General features: G+C 35.6%; 1 protein-coding gene across 5 annotated transcripts in view; it reads right to left on the bottom strand.

Moving 5' to 3' along the window:
- Positions 1-18,151, bottom strand: part of LOC111047365 — an 85,329-nt gene extending 67,178 nt beyond the window's left edge. For all 5 annotated transcript variants that reach the window (XM_039426939.1, XM_039426940.1, XM_039426941.1 and 2 more), the window contains exons 1-7: positions 18,109-18,151; positions 15,483-15,689; positions 12,177-12,363; positions 11,248-11,443; positions 7,659-7,755; positions 6,897-7,073; positions 1,996-2,149 (exon numbers count right to left, since the gene is read on the bottom strand). In XM_039426939.1, coding sequence (XP_039282873.1) covers positions 1,996-2,149; positions 6,897-7,073; positions 7,659-7,755; positions 11,248-11,443; positions 12,177-12,363; positions 15,483-15,689; positions 18,109-18,149 — 1,059 coding nt within the window. In that variant the 5' untranslated portion in view covers positions 18,150-18,151. The remainder of the gene's footprint in view (positions 1-1,995; positions 2,150-6,896; positions 7,074-7,658; positions 7,756-11,247; positions 11,444-12,176; positions 12,364-15,482; positions 15,690-18,108) is intronic.
- Positions 18,152-18,158: the final 7 nt, after the last annotated feature.

Below are 18,158 nucleotides of genomic sequence, written 5' to 3'. Positions count from 1 at the left end.
ATTGCACATTTATTTTCAGCTTCCTTCCAACTACTATACAATATTTGTTCGGTCGCTGTTCTTAAATTATTTGGGTCGATTGGGCCGGTTTCCATTTTTTCTTCATTCACTTTGAGTTCTTCTTCTTCTTCTGTTGCCTCTTCTTCAAACTCGGGAATCAAAAATTTCGACGATCTGACGAACGACATTTATGTTGAATTTAAAATGATTATTCATTATTCAGCAAAACGATTGTGTCGCGAACATTGACCGGCCGGTCTAACCGGGACGCTCGAACGCGCACTCGCGTACTGCAATTTCGCACTTTTCGACAATTTCGCGTAGGCCTAATTCCACTAAGGCGCAGATACGGGAATATCGAAATATAACTATCTTAACTACCACTATACTACACTATTCTATTAACACTACAATGCTCTCGACATGCTACGACGTCTAAACGATGACTGAATTATGAATGAATAAAAATTATAGGTTATGCTTTCAACTTGAATTGATAAACTCTCAGAACTTGAAAATATTGAGTTATTAAGAAAAATTTCAAACCAGAAATAAAACACAAACTAATTCACTTAGAGCACAACTGCCGCGGAGTCTTTGTTGTAATTCCTACTCATTACTTGCTCAAGAGAAGGGCCAAAATTTAGTTGGCAAGGCAGGGCACAGACTGCGCCACTGCATGGTTCCCCCCTTAAAAAAACCCAGTAAAGTGTTGAATTAAAAGAAAATTGATAGGTTAAATCAGTGTTTCTAAAATGAATTTAATACTAGTTCACAATATTTATCTGTCTATTACAGCTGTCAACTTTAGATGCTGAATCATATTATCACAACATCCTATATTAAGCGAGCAATTTCTGTATAAATGGTTATGTATGTCCAACGGATCTCGTGAACGGCTCTAACGATTTTCACGAAATTTGGAACATAGTGGGTTTATTATTTAAAACATTGATTGCATTAGGTCTCAACCCTGGAAAAACTCGCTGAAGGACATGAGAAGGATAATAATGATTCATCATTGGAAAAACAGATGATAATTTCGTCGTCTGTCGATAACAGAGGATGTGGGTGCCTGTGTGGGAGAGAGACAGAATTATGTTGAGCTGTTCAACTATTTGCAATCAATCAGCTTATCTCACGAGAAATATTAATCTAGAAATTTTAATCGACTTGATCAAAATAATCTGATTTGTTGATATACATGGTATATCATTTTAAGTATATCATTATTTTCAAAGTTAATAATTATTTTACAGTTTTAAGTGATTAGTGAGTGCTATTTTGTTATTCAATTTGGTTTGTAAACAATCCAAATTAGAACTTTTCTGTTTTCAAACGTTTGGACTGAAAATTAGACCTGAATTCAAATGTATGGATCATAACCTACTTTTTGGACTTTTTATGGTGTATGCATCATAATTCGGGGAAGAAACAGTTTTGGGCTGTGCCTGTTAATCCTTCCCCGATGATTTTAAAGAATTGTGTTCTGTTTATCAATAAATGAATGACGAGCGAAGCTCGGTGCCCCGATATTGATCTTGAATCATGATCATCTTTCCGTTCTTCGGTAGCCGCTCGGCCGACAATTTCGATAACATGGGTCTGTAAAATGGATTAATAGATAATTACTATTAGCCCCCCTATTAAAATTTCTGGTCAGAAACCAATATTCACACAATATATTCCCAAAGTTCATGCCGTTCTGTCAAATAGAAAGTAGTTTTCAAGTCTATAGGGAACAAAAACACATACATTCATTTATATATATATATATATATATATATATATATATATATATATATATTAGAACCACAATATAAATTGCAAGCAAACCCTCTTTTTCATGTCTATATTGACTGGACTAGTAGTGCAATTCTCAGTTACGAATAGATCTTACTCAAATATGATATTCAGATCAACACTAGGGATGATCGCCGAAAGAGATGTAAACATAGTGATTACATTATTATAAGAATAGTTAGTCATTCCTACCTCGTTATCAGAACAAATCCATACTCTTGTATTTCCATGATGCAATGTATCTTCAACTTCCTCATTGTTTCCTTGAGAATATATTTGAACTAGAGTGTGCAGGAAGTTGCTACTGTCATCGCTAGAAAATTTAGCAGCCTCCTCTTCATGACATCTGTCAACAACAAACCAGAACAATACTGATTGGACCTATTTTAACTTGTGTCTATTTGAAAAATGGAATGCTATTCCTAATCACTCAATCTATACTATTTCTATCACTCACTCAACCCAAGCAACCTCTAACAACATCTCTTCCCATTACCCACGCACAACCAAGAAAATCAAGATATTTCAACGTCATACACCACATTCAGAAATGATTTACCGGAGACTTTGTTACAAGAAACACAAGATAAACCACCACCAGACACACAGGAGCCCATACAAGACAGCCAACCACAAAAATCGCCGCCAAACATGCAATTAAAACCAGCCGCAAGCAACAACCAATTTTAAGTATCCTGTTTCCCGCCGAAGAGCAACCCGCCACCGAAGAATCACTACCGTCCACAACCCTACAACAAGAACCGATACACTATAATAATGCTGAAATCCCACCACTGCCAAAAATAAACAATCGCCAGGAGGAGACCGCCACCGCACCCGCGCATCATTCGACCCCACCAAGGCACCCCAAGGAACCCAAAATTTTGACCAAGAGGCTGACACCATGGAGGACGGACTACCGGACAAGAGGGGCGACCACCGTAAGGCCCGGAGACGGAGGCGCCCGAGGACACCCGACCGGCATCAGGACGAGGAGGATGGACTACATGACCGAAAAAAGAACATGCATCGCAAGGCCCGGAGACGAAAGCGCCCGAGGACACCCAGCCGACATCAGGACGAGGAGGACGGCATTCAGAAGAAGATGCATCGCAAGGCCCGGAGGCGAAAGAAAAGGAGGAACCGCGCGCGCCGATGGAGGCCGCATGCACGCTTCAAGAGGCCAAGGAGGATTCCGGACCGGCACCGAGGAGGACAGGAAGAAATCACCGACGGCGTGCATCCGCGGCACATACGTTTCAAGAGGGCAAACAAGCTATGTGACCGGCAAAATGGAACAAATGAATGGATTAAAAATGGAGCTGCTCATGAAACAAATATGGAATCATGCCTGGATAACAATAAAATGGATTACTTGTGTGGACTAATGAAGAATGGAAAGTGGCTAATAAGATTGGAGGAATTAAAAAATAATATTAATAAAATGGAAGTACCTGGCTATATGTTGAAAGATTACAATATTAAAAAGATGATAAATGTTTTGTTATGGTGTGTAATATTTGTTATAATGGCTGTGATAATATTGAAAAATGATGCTATAATTAAGACCATGTTAGTGTTGAAGGAATTTGTTGACTGTTGGAAATCTTGTATGGTGAAATTATTGTTATAAGGCCGTGATGTTTGCTAAAATTTGTGATATTAATGAAATAATGAAGAGGATAATATTATTGAAGAAGTTTATGGTCTATAAAAATCTTGCTTTACGAAACTGTTTCCTATATGATTAAGGTTGTTTATAAAGAAACTATGTGGATAGTATTGAAAGAAAATAAATGGAAGGTTTGGATCATTAAAAGAAATTATTATTAAAGGAACAAGGAATGTTTAAAAAAGTATACAAGATACGGGGCTTTATATTCATGAGGATAAGTTATCAATTAGGACAGCCTCAACAATTAACAACTGGACAGCAGATAACCTCACCAGCCTACAACATCTACAAACAGAATGCAAGAAGATGCAAGTAAATCACAACATTTCCACATGCAATATCGTTGAATTTGAAATAAATATGATAAGAAATCAAGGAAAACATTATTATCAAACCGATTACTAACCTTCCTTAATAAATTTAATCTTGGTATAGGACCTCGTGGCAACAATCCAATGTTTAATTCCTTCCAGCCGTTAGAAGCCTGCAATAAGGAAAAGAACAATTTTTAAATATGTAATTAAATTATATACATCAGATAAAAAAGGACACAAGCGGGGATAATAAAATTAAAATTTGTTAATTACCTTTTTAAGAGAAAAAATTGAGCAGTTAGGTTAATAGTTATGAAACTCGACAGCAAATTCTGTAGAACCAATGACCAGCTGGCCAAAGCCACCCAAATCAAATGAATGTAATGTCTGTTGAACATATGTTTATAAAAAGAAGTACTGTACCCAAAGAGTTATTTATTATTGTTATTTATTATATTTATTAATGTCGATATATTTATTTATATGTTTTTATATTTATTACTTTTAATTATGCCACGTTTGTTACCTGAAAAGAGTTAAAGTGAATACAAGCTACCAAAAAACCAAAAAGCCATTAGCAAAAGAAAAGTATTGTACCTGATGTATAGAAAATTATTTATATTAAGACCTAAGAAATACTATAAGATATAAGCCCAGAAGTTTATGAATCGAAATTATTGTCTAAAAGGAATCATTTATGAGAATTATGAAATGTGTGTAGTTAAGTTGGCGGCCCTGCAAGCGGCGAATTTAAAAATTACTGTGTTTTAAATGTTGTCAGGAGGAGTGCGTTTAGAAGTTTATATTTATGATATTTTTATGTGTGTTGAGGAGGAGAATTTGTTATTGTATTTGATAAAGGTATAAAGGAGATGCAGCAAATATGTCTGCGATCTGTGATAGAAGTAGGAGAGTATAATTTATAAATAAAGTATAGTGTATATCGATGTATTGAAGGGTGGGTTTTCATTAAAAACATTGTGATTCTCAAATATTTTGAATTCAAACCCAGGGGCGCGTGTAACATATTTAAATCTGGGTAGATGAAAAGCCCTAACAGAAATAGTAATAGGTCTAAAATAAAGTAATTGGCTAATATCGCCAAGCAGATAATAAACAAGATTAGATAGCATCAGCTTGTTCTGGCTAAATGGTACAAGAACCTAAAAAGGATTTGAAGGAAGTTTATTGCTCATAAATAGATTATTATATAAAATATTTGAAGATTGAGGTTATGTAGATGTATTCACGGATCGGTGACCTAGAGATCGATCAAACCGAAGAACGTAGAATCTGACCAAAACCCCTTGGCAGAGCTTTATTGCAATCGGATGGTGTGCAATGTGAAAAAACACCTGTCCACGTGGCTAATTATTAGGTAGCATGGAATTAATATTAATGTATAGAATATTAACTAGCATGCAAAGAGCATAAATAAAAAACCAAACAAAAATAATTTAATGTATTCAGGAAATAAGAGTTACCAGGCGCATGAATACCGAATAAAATTTGCATGCACCAATAGTAAAACGGCAGTTAATAGGCGGCAACTGTAGGCCAATTCAAAAATATTTCTATATATTTATATAAATGTACTAGATTTTGTGTTAAAATTTTTGTAATCTATGTTATCGATATGGCTCGAATGCAAAGAAATTATTAATCATATAATCTAAGCAATATTTTGGTATTTTTTGTAAGATCTATTTGAACTTAATGGCGGAGGACTAAGATATTTAAATTTTATGCTAATTTGAAAGTCGGAAAGAGGATCTGTAAAACTTGAGAAGGAAGAACCAGCACTCGCCAGCCAGATGCCACCATAAGAGGACCCCAAATATTTTAGAGCGAAGTACCTTATTAATAATTTTGTAAAAATTAAAGTTAAAGTAAATTATTGAATTTCTTAAAAGACTTCGTGATGCTATTGTGAAGCAGAAGTCATTTTTCATTTTTATTAAATTTATAACCCCTTGGAGGAGACGATTCCGGCTACCATATTCCCGGACCACATGGAGTTGGATCGACATCGGCGGCTTACAAGAAGATTTTCGACACGTGAGTGATTAAATTTGAATTTAGTGATGGGCGCCCTAGTGCTTCGAAATAATCTGATGATCAAAGCTAGCTCGCCGAAAGGGTTATTATAAATTGAGAAATTAATAAGAGTAATACTTGCGCAAGTAAAATTAGTATTAAAGGTATTTATTTGAAAGAAAAATATATAGATCAATATTTTAGAAATTTCTATTAATCAAAGAAGTACGAAATCTAGGCTATTAAAACATATGCATATAATATTTAATTTTTTGCAATACAATTTGCGATAATTTATCATAGTTCTAATTCACTAGATGAATGGCTCTACCTATTCCGTCAGGTGCCGAATCTTGCACCCTGAGATAAAAATATATATTCGATACAAATAAATCTACTAAATACTAGAGATTTTAATATATATATATATTTGGATTATTAGTGGCTAATTTATCAAGCTGATCTTAGAGCACATATTTTTGATTGGATTATCCAAGTCGACAAGTATTAGCAAGTGCATGTCGCAGCTACAAGCAAAAAACTCATATTATGAGCATCATCCGCAATAAAAAAGAATCACTGTGTATTCTTTCACTCTACTTATCGAGTATGATTTTAAGTAAGTAAACCGCACCTCACATGTCAAAAGGTATGTCACCATTGTAATCAAATTGCATACAGTATTAAGATATATGAAAGCTGCTTACACGAGATCTTGCCTCTAATAGATATTATATAGGACTTAGATTCGTACATAGGTGGCAGAGAAAAAACATTTTGTTTTCAATAGCGTCTTTTCCAAAATGAAAAAATGGAGAATGAAAGAGCAAGACTCATTTCAAAAATGTTTTTGTAATTCAATTTACAGCATCTAATAAGTGGAGGTTTTCCTTGGTGGTACTCAAACCCTTCCCATTTGAAATAAAACTCCAACCACACCAATCTTGACGTGGTTATCTATAATTTGTGTGAGGTCAAAATTAATCTAATTTCCATTCTTCAGAAAATTGATGAGAGATCATCATGTGATCTGTTTGATGGCAGATCTTTTGTGATAAGCTACTCACTGCATATTTGAACTTCCTGCTGTCAATGTGATAGGCTCCTTCCATTTTGTGCCGATTCTCAAAATCTTTTTCGCATTCCATGCTGCAGATGCTTGATCTCCAGGTAAGTGAAGCATATAGCTCCGTCCTTCATTCAAATCGTAATACACCTCTGTTGTATGATCGGTATACACAGCCCTGTTTGGAGAAAAAAACTTTGTTGTGGAATTGCACAGAATTTGTAGAATTTTCTTGACCTTGCAGCTCTGTTTAGAGTAGTAGAGATGTGGTAAGGACATATCAAAAGTCTCCACCCCAAACCACTGTGCTAAGGGGGTAGGAGTTATTAAAGGTACCAACTTTTAATTTGTCGCATAATCCTTGAAAACTATGCTTCTTTTTATACAAACTGCGGACATTCATACAAAATTGAAGTCACAAAATTAATCTGACAATTTCTTTCATATATTTCATAAATTTTTAGATATCCGCTTTCTAATTTGTTTCTTTTTCGAAAAAATCACGTTTGTCTGATATTTTATTGCAATTTCCATACATAGTTATTTCGCGCAGAGGCAATGTCAAGTGGCCACAAAGATCGTGTGTGTGATTTGACTCCTCCAAACGTTTTGTTTTTTGCTGGCCTATGCTAATTTACAGGTCTATGCCAATAAGCGTGGACCACAACGCGTGGATTAGCGTGAGTGTACTTTGCAGCGGGTCTAAACATTTCGAAAGTCATAAGTCGAATTCACTTTGCTCATTCAATTATTATCAACTTACACTTTTGATGAAGGTAATTCCTCGAGAGTTTTGGTTCCGCTCTTCCAAATGTTATTGGTGTGTGATGATTGTGCATCTTCAAGTATGGAATATCCATCTGAAAATTATAAAGAATCCAGTCGATAGTTATGATTTGTTTATAAATATATAATTTTGGAATAGAATGAAAAGATGAATTACAGTAAGTGATTCTTACTGTAACAAAGTTGTACTGTACTATCTGAATAAAGTCATTCAGAGCAGAATATCAATTTGAATTGATGAAGAAACCAGTGAATAGATATGATTTGTTTATGAATAGATATTGGTAAGAGCAGTTTAGTCTATGTTACCTATCTATTTCCGTGTAGTCTCGCGATAATGACCCCTCCTTCTCGTCCACTCGCTCACCACTCAGCATATTACAGGCTTTATTTGTTAATACTCCGAGATGAGGAGAGATGTTCGCAGGAAAAAGTACAGAAGTTGAGCTCCCTTCTCAATCGGTGTTTTTAGTGGGTTATTGTTGACAGTTTTTTTTTCAAAATTTCGCCAAAGTGTACTTTGGACAGTATTACAGCCGATCGTGTTGATTGATAGGGGAAATCTTTTTGGGAAACGCGCTGAATCGATTTTTAAAGTTCTACATAAATAACTTCAACTTCAACTCGTTCGTTGGTCAGGTCCAAGATCGTTGATGGTGATAAGGCTGCATCGTCATCTGCTAAAAAGCAGCAGCAGCGTGGTCAAAGCAAACAACAACAGATAAGGGTTACTAGCCGGACTTCGACAGCCGTTTGGATAGCCTCGCTTAGTATTAGCGGCGTTACAACAGGTGTCAGGTGCGGGTGTCTGGTGTGCCAGAGACCAAAGACGACGAGGGGTCGACGAGCGTGGTGGCCATGGCGGGCCACTTCAACTCCAATCTGGGCTTGGCGATCAGGCCGGACGACATCGACTGATATCCCCACGTCGGGCGCAAAGCGGGGCGAAAGCGTGGTCTGGTGCACCGCCTGGGGACTTCGGTAGGTGCTGATTAAATTTATAAACTATCAGCATCGCAGCAGCGTAATTTCAACGAGGCACAACCTTGAGAACATTGGCATTTCAATCCATTAGAACCTCACTGGACCAAGACACATGTTCTTTAGGCAAGTGGCTAACAAAGTAGGCTACAAGATCGTGTAGTCTCGTGATGGTTTATAAGCAAAATGGAAAAAATTACACACAGACTCTTAATAACTCAAAATATGAAATGTAGCCAGAAGACAGTCAGTGGAAGTATTGAAAGTTGATGGATGAGCTGTTGAGCGATTGATATTATTGTTTTCTTGGATTCTATTACAATAATTTCCATGTCCCTAATGATCTATCAACTCTCATTTTCATTCTTCTTGTTTTTCTAATTTATGAATTCTTCAGAAAATTTTTATAATGTTTTTCCTGTCAAAGAATGCCTTACCGCATGGAATATTACTGAAATGTACTGTCATCATTTCATCTCTTACAGAACATAGACTTAGTTATATTATAGAGACTAAGAAATGAAATCAAATACATGCCGAAGATTAGGGGCTGAAATCTGAAAAATATTGACTTGAACTACTGTTTGGCTGATTCAATTGACAAGCAATAGCATTATATTGTGAATATGAATAATATTGATGACGAAGGTTGATGCCTTCAATGCAACAATTCTTCAATTTTTTGATGAGCTTATACCGGTTCGTGATGTCAAGGTTCACATTAGGCCATGTCCCTGATTTGATAGAGAAATTTCCCTTCCGAGGCAAGAAGTGGACAAGGCTAGACATGACGCATGATCATCTCAGTGCAGATTTTATGAGTTTATAAATTTCTCAGGAACAAACTGAGATCTATTTGTTGAAGAGCTAAGATTCAGTTATATGGTCGTCTTTTTCAAGAGAGACAGTCTTCATCTGAGCTGTGGGAGAATATCCGTAAAGTTAAGGTCGTCATACCCAAATCAAAGTCCGAATCTGTTTAAATATGTTCCTCCAGAACAGCTGAATCAATTCTTTTCTACTCCATCTCCTCCAGCATCATTTTCTCACCATTTACCAAATTCTATCATGATTAACCAAATCAGCCATTCACTTCCACAGGAGATATTCTTCTTTTCTCATGCTCATACTGAAAAAGTTCCTTCACTTCCACCTTCTTCCTTTCCTCACTAAAGAAAAATTATAAAGTTGTAGACAACATTCCCGCATCCACGAATAAGCTTCTTCTATCAATTATTATTCCAGCAATTACTCCCATTTTTAATTTCTCACTCCAAATGGGGGTTTACCAAGTATTTGAAAACGTTCATTGATTTCTCCAATTCCTAAAACTAATAATCCTTCTGCTCGAAAGGTATTCGGCCAAATAGTATAGTGTTTCCTATGTCAAGAAAGGAAGGACATTGAACGTTTCAATAGGTTTATCATCAGAAGAATGTACGGTTTACCACAAAATACTCCAAACTACATAGTATATTTATAAAGTGGCAGAGACGTTATGTGCCTTGAAACTTTGAGAATGAGCAACAAATACGTGATAAAAACTATTGCACAGCCAGATTTTAGATTCAGTAAGAAAAGAGCGATATTTTTGGCGCAGAAGAAGAGTGGTTGGTATAGCGATAAGAAGGAAATGTTTAATCAATTTAATGAAGAGTGGATGGATCCTATTGCTCAACCAGATCGTTGGGGGAGAGGGTGCGAGTAAATTGTGGGTGATGATAATAATAGAAGAGGAATGATCAGCATTATGTTTAGGGCAAGGGAGTCATTATTGCCATTGAATTTTAGAGTGGTTCGAGGAGAAAATAGTTACATAATATGCTCTTTGTGCTACAGTGCTGGTAAGACAGAAGATATCTATCATTTCATAGGGAAATGTAAAGCCTTAGAGGAATTTCGTGCAAAATGTTTCGGTTGTTCGGCGATGATTGATGAAATAGTGCATGATTATTTGAATAGCAAGAATTAGAAATGCTTGATAGGTTATGTAAAGTCAGCACTGAAATAATTATAGAGATTTTCTTGTAAAAGAATTCAATTTTTGAATATATGAAATTCGATCCGCGCATTAATATCGTGGACTAATAATGATTACTGATAAGGCTTGAGTTACGTTTTCGTTTATGCGAACTTATCCGACGTCAACCGCGACCGGGTCGGGTTCAATTTCAAGATGGCTGAAAATCAGCGGTCGACTGCGGATGAAACGTTTTCGTTTGCACGGCTGGGTCGCAATGTCACCAACATTGATATATATAGTTAGATGACTAAGCTATACCTTCAAGCGTTTGGAAGCATGATGCCTCCTTCATTTCTCGTCGCCATTGAATATCGGGCAAGAAGTCAGGCGCCCAGACTGGCCACTACTCATAGAGAATGGCCAGTGACTCAAAAGTCTCAATTGCACTAAAATATTATTGAATTATTACAAACTTATTTTACAAAAACCAGGATGCTATTTTTATGTTCCCCGTCATTCTCTCACAAGTCTATTCTCTAAATGTTTCCTGAAATTGTCTTCTAATTTGATTATCTATACTGTATCAGTCACTCGTCAGAAGAATTTGTATGCTTTCACTTACCAAAATCGATAGGATCTTTCAACGCCGCATTATGCTGGTAGTATCTGATTCCTTCAAGTTTGATTTTATATGTATGATCTGCACTCGACAGTAGGTCAAACCAAGCATTATCCGAAGGTGAGTACACAATTCTTTTGAGAGAATTATAGTCGGCTGCATCAGTATTGACATCCCGCTCGGTTATAACTCTTGTGAACTGTCAATCACAATATCATCCACTATTTGGTTTAATTTGAAAATTCTTTCTCAAGGGTCCCAAAGAGGACCAGAAATTCATTCAGAGAAGAGAGACCTCAATAGTTTGACTATGGACTCAGGATTTATAATCATACATTCATTATTGTATGATATTAGGAAAGCTACTGCTTTGCTCCAGTAAGGCTGATCGGCCAATTAACTAGAACTCTTTAGACACAATTTCCAGTAAATAGAAAACACTCCAGCTTAATAAGTTTGAAATAACGGACAATTATTTATTCTAGACCTGAAAATCAACTTAGAATAATTTTTCAGTCATAAAATGCTTATTAATATAGATGTAATTCACTGTTAATTGGGAGTGAATAAATTAGGCATACACCACACCCTCACCATCTTCCCATCCACGTATCCACTCTCTTTACCTCTTTCCTTCTATAATTCATCCCCCTCTATCCAAATGCTTCCCCGACTGGCCCTCTGAGATTCCCTAAACCTTTTATTTTCATCTCATTCAAATTTTATCTCATTCGAATATCAAAAAATGTATTTATAAATGGAAGAAATCGTGTCCAATATTCAACCTTGGAACATGGTACGCTCATATAAGCATGAATGTGGATTGGTCTGGACTGTCTTAACTAGCCTGCATGAGTCTTACTCTACAATTTTCTTACACTTGAGAAGATTGCAATCACTTGATGAAAAATGTCTCGCATTTTGATACTCGCCTCTTTTGTCTGTCCATTTTGTTCTGATTGTGATGCTTTGCAAGACCAAGACTTCCAAACAAAATTTGTGAAATATTTGGAATCCAGAGTACTGTCATTCTTGTTATTTATTACCCGTTCTTGACCATCATCATTCCTCACATCAAAATAAGGTGGAATATTTTCCGTGACCGCGCTTGGTTGGCACCTTGAAAAGCAATCACATTAAATTCAAATTCGGATAAATTCGACACAAAGATGTAACATCAATTTCTTGCAGCCTTTCACCAGACACAAGAAATTGTCCATACAGACTTGTATATGACAGGCCTACCATATCATTAGTGGCCAGCCTGAGTAAATAACATGAATTGCTGAGCCTTAAAACATTGTTAAAGCATGCTTAATCCACTTTACACTATCCTACCAATATAACAAAAACCAATGAGGATAGTTAACCGAGCGAAGTGAGGTCTATGATTCAAGTCCACGGTTCTACATTAATTTCTCTTTATGTATGTTTATATTCATGCATAATTGGAATAGAATATAGAATAGAAAATATATTTATTGATACAAGAAAAAACATAACATGACAATCAATCAATAATAATTTGATGATTACAAAAATATATATTATGACATGACCTGTTGGTCGTCTGCCAAGTTGAGCTATTTTATTGATTTGAAATTTACATGCAAGAATTTGAAATTGAATTTCATCCAATTTGAAAAATTCCAAATTTTAAACAATTTTGAAATCAATCAACCAAAGAGATCATAGCAACAGAAGAATCACATATAATTACATTATTCTACATATGCAGGAGTAAAGACAGCGAAACCATCAAGTATTATATTCCTGTATTAAAATTTTTCTGTAAGCCCAAGCATTCTTCACAAAACCTATCAGCGCCCTCCAATCACTACCATTCAAAAACCCTACCACCTGATCCTCTGATAGCTCTCTATCGCCTAAATGCGCTCCTCTTATCTCTGCTAGTACTGGACACCTTCCGATAAAATGCATTTTATGCATTTCTCCCTTTCCCTCCTATTGCACAACGTCATAGCCTTCTCTAATACAAGGCCCCGGCCTACGATATTGCAACGTCGCAGTGTAGGCCTAGAATCTACATGATTGGTGAAAAAGATCAGCTGGTATTTTTCAAAATCTCTTTCATCAATCATGTATTAGATTCTAGGCCTACACAGCGACGTTGCAATATCGTAGGCCGGGGCCTTGTATTAGAGGTGGCTATGACAACGTACATATGGTCTGAATTCCCTCTCTTCCCACACTACTATTCAAGTACCTTAGACCCAAAGTTAGTAGACAGAATGAGCAATTATCGGCGCATTGACTCTTTCTTGCCCAAGATGTGAGAACGATTGACACCCACTTGTATATTACACTTCAGTACATTTGTACAAAATTCCTTTACTATCTCACAACAATCCTCGTTACTTTTTAATTTTAGTCCTCTGAAGATTAAATTATTACAGATGGAATTAAATAGAGAATGCATTTATTCGAATGCTAATTAATATATAATTATTATTTAACGAAAATCCTAAATGAATGCTGCAAATCACCCCGAAGACTTCTGCTACTTGCAAATTATTATTTAACGAAAATCCTAAATGAATGCTGCAAATCACCCCGAAGACTTCTGCTACTTGCAGACATTGACAACAGGGTTAACAGCTAGATGGAAATTCGATGAGAACTACTATCCAAAAATTAGTTGCCAGCTTTTTGGATAGTAGTTCTCATCGAATTTCCATCTAGCTGTTAACCCTGTTGTCAATGTCTGCAAGTAGCAAAAGTCTTAGGGGTGATTTGCAGCATTCATTTAGGATTTTCATTAAATAATAATTATAAATTATTACGTCGTGATCGATCTTCGTATCTGCCTAATCTATGCATAATTTTGATATTTTCCATTTTCAGACGTTGTACTTCCTCCCTCAGCAATTTGTTATCTTCGGTGATGTTAGTACGTTTGTTATTCCTAACACATCGTTCTTTGAAGCCAATTCACCATTTTTCATCAAATAACTTTCTAATTTTTAATTCTATATTTACCGAAACACAACGAGAGAGTTGCCAGCCGAGTGTCTACTGGGAGAGTAGCTGGGAGATAGAGCCGTTGCTAAGGAGATAAGGCCGATACCCTTCCCAAAGTCTATAGGAGTGAGGGGTAAGCACCCTCAATTGCGAGTGAGAGATGAAGAATTTTGATGAAACAGAACTAAATCATCCAGCTAGTTGGGCTAACTCAGTTGGGCCATGAGAGTTGAAAATTCTCAGCAAGAAGAAAAGTGAGTTTGACCGTCTCAAACCCGCAACTTCATGAACCGCGCGCGCTATCAACTGAGCTATAAGGAGTCACTTGGAGTATTGGGCCCTGTTTGATTGGGCTTTGTAGTTACATAAACCAACGCTTATATTACAGACAGACAATAGACAGACGTTAACAGCATCGAGTTAATATGGAACTTATAAATTAAATTATGTTGTGTATTATTCAGCTGAAATCATGTATCGGTGCATAAAATCAGTCTGTGTGATAAGTCCCAAATATAGCATCAGCTTCTTTCAATGAATGGAAAAATTACAGAAATAACATGCAATTAATTCCAGCTGACCTAATGATAAATCAAAATTTTTTTTCATATGCACTTCCAATGCTATTTTCATATCCTGAAAAAGGACGAAGGAGTGAGACAATTTTTTTGTCCAACGAACTTGATCTGTAAAAAGGTTCGAAGAATACATGTTCAAAATTTGAAGGTGATTGATAAATTCTCTCTAAATTTATTGTAGAACATACAAAAAGACAGACAAAGACTTTGGCCTTCTGTAAATCGAAAGTGAGAAAAAATCGTCCAATTAGAAATAGCAATTCTTCATTAAAAATGTGGTTCTAATTACTTATCCAACAAATTCAACTCACGTCAAATGATAAAAAGTTGGTTTCTATTTATTTTTCTACCTTGGTACTAAATGAAATATTACAAGAAAAAGGTTAAATACGTTCCTATATCAATCAATTGTTAAAAATTATAACATCACGGAATTAAAACCTCAATTTCTTAGGATTCAAGCAAGTCATCATTCCACTCAGGATAGGCCTACCAAGTTCTGGGAAAAATCCTCCATTATAGGTAGCAAAGCATTCTCGGACCTTTATATAAATAAGTAGACTCGATTTCATTCATGAACTATTCTCATCATCTTTTACTATTTAAAAATCTCAGAAAGCGTCGATTGCATAGAACCACTCTGTACATCATCATGTAAGTTATAATAGAGATACTCACACAAGTAATAGTTCCTCCGCTTGAAGTTTTGCATAAGGTTCCATAGTAAAATTGACTGTTGCTGTACCAGCTTGATTTATGGTGAGTATCGAATAGTGTTCAGTAGTGCCAGACCTATAGTTATCTTTGCTATTATGTGCTCTCTTTGGTATGCGATCGATGAAGCGTGGTTGAATTTCATTCTTACTTATTGCATCGTAGCCTTGACTATTGAAAATAAAACATTGACTTACTTTATTCAAATTGAAATTTTTTTAAATCAAGAAAAAATACAAATGAGGATAAGCAGATTCTGATAATTATGTTGTAGAATATGGTTCTATTATATAAAGGAATATAATACAACTTAACTACTTACATGTTTACTACTTTGATCTGTATGATTGTAAGATTATTAGATTGGATAAAAATTGAATTACAGATTCCATGAGAGTATCAATTCTACAGGTGCTCTCACTCTTAGGCTGGCCACAAACATGTTGAAGATGCATGCATGTACATGCATGCTTATCATGACACACACAAGTTTATCATGCATGTTTTGTCATGGCTTCGAGATGCATGCGAGAGGCTTCGTAACATAGAATAAACAACCAATAACAATAAAAAAACAAATGGAAAATTACAAATTATAATGATAGAAAAATAATTTAAACTTGAATAGAGCAGCGAGGGAAAAATAAAGAGCAAAAAATCGTTGATACAATACCTAATCCCAACAAATTTTGTTCGAAGCCTTTCGCTGTGATGACGCAGCAATGTGTGAAGTCATGTGTATCATGCATGTTCTACCGTTAGTGGCCAGCCAGCCTTAGAGCCCCTTGGACGATTCTACCATACCAAAGTCTACCATCCACCAACGTTTCCTTCGTAAAGAGATAAGGCAGGGCTGTCTCTTGCACGGCACTCATCAGTCATAAACTTCTCACGTCTAAATTCCATAGAAGTGTTCGAAGGAGAACAGATGCCACTCTACAGGTGTAATTTCTTGTAAGGTACGAAAGAAATAATGTTTTTATTTGTCCACTGTATTTATTGAAATGGCAACATGAAAGAAAAAGGTGGAGTTTCGTTTTAAAATAAGTGGGTAACTGTTATTCAATTTCCAAACCCTGTATTATTTTTTTTTAATTTTGTGTTCTCTTAGGATTAGTGACGTGAAATGAGATATTAAATTGATTTCATGCATCTATTATTATTGACTCTTGGCTTATATAATTTTTGGTTGATTGGTTTATTTCTATATTCTGTTCAATTTTGTATAAATTTATTCTTTTGTTTGTTTGCAACATTACTAGTCAAACTTCGCCACGTCATCAAATAAAGATTTGATTCTTTTATTATATTCTATCGATTCTATTTTATCATTTAATTTATCCTGGAATCCTTTTGGACCAATATAATTACAAACATTTCAGTTTATTTTCTTTGACTTAGAATTGGTTTGGCATCTCATCCAACAAGAAAGGGCTGCTGGCTGAGGAGGACACATCGAAACGCCCTAGACTTGTGCTAAAGAAAGTTCAAGGTCATCAACTACTAAATTGGGGGCTGTGTAGGCAACCCTCATAACATACCATTTTTTCTCTTATTACGATCTTCTCTATCATTTTACTGGCCTTGCCTTTGTATCCAATTATCCACAAATATATCATCCATGGAGGAATGATTGATTTTATAGTTTATTCTCAAGAAAATTCTTGAAAGTGGAATGAAACCTATATCTTCTAGAAATGTTTAAAAAAAATTGGGAGAAGAGCATTATTGGGCTGAGCCAATTACCCAGCCATTGCTAAATGATTTGTAATTGTATTGATAAATAAATAAATTAATGGTTGGAGATGAGATGGATAGGACATGAAATGAATGTGATAGCATTTCCATATGGGCTTCCAACCACCGGGAAGAGGATTGGGTGTCAACAGATACCAAATATATTTTACTGAAACTGTCCAATAAGGATTTAATTAATAAGGTGACACCATTCCATCGCGAGAGTCACTTATCTGATTTGAGGAATCAGTGACGGTTTCGCTTTTGAGAGATTGATACATTTTTGCATGGTTAATTCGTATTGACAACACTAATAATCATGGATTTCCCGTGAGCGTATATCATTAATATATATTGGAAATAATAATAAGTAGTGATGCAAATTTTCATTCCTGATTGATCATACAAAGAAGTCTGTTTATGAGAAATTTAAAAAAATTGTGTAGTACAGGAACTGGCTCCATCACAGATTACACTACTCATTGAATAGGTACTGTGATATGTATTCCTTATAGTGGATCATCACATTTGTTAACCGAGCGGGGCCAGGTCTGCTCTAGGTTCGAATTTATACCGTGGATTTGTTTTTGTCTGCATGCATATATATTTGTACGTTACGAATTCTGAGCCAAACGCATTAATACATTCCAATGAGATTTGGCAAGAATTTTCATTATTGAATTGCGCGATGAACTGACGACACATGTGTACTTCGAAATGTTTTATTCTCATGGATTATATATGTGAGGATGAATATATTCTTTACTATAATATTACTATTATACATTACATTACCTATTACTGAGCATACGGGACATCGGTCTATAGAATGGATTAAAATGAATTAGCTTACCTTATTGCATGAGCTGTATCGATTCTTTCATTAAAGCGCATTTCCCCAGC

Source organism: Nilaparvata lugens, chromosome 4 (assembly GCF_014356525.2).
Source record: "Nilaparvata lugens isolate BPH chromosome 4, ASM1435652v1, whole genome shotgun sequence".
Classification (NCBI taxonomy): Eukaryota; Metazoa; Arthropoda; class Insecta; order Hemiptera; family Delphacidae; genus Nilaparvata; species Nilaparvata lugens.
Note: the sequence above shows the minus strand (reverse complement) of the source record. Positions and strands in the feature narration are given on the sequence as shown.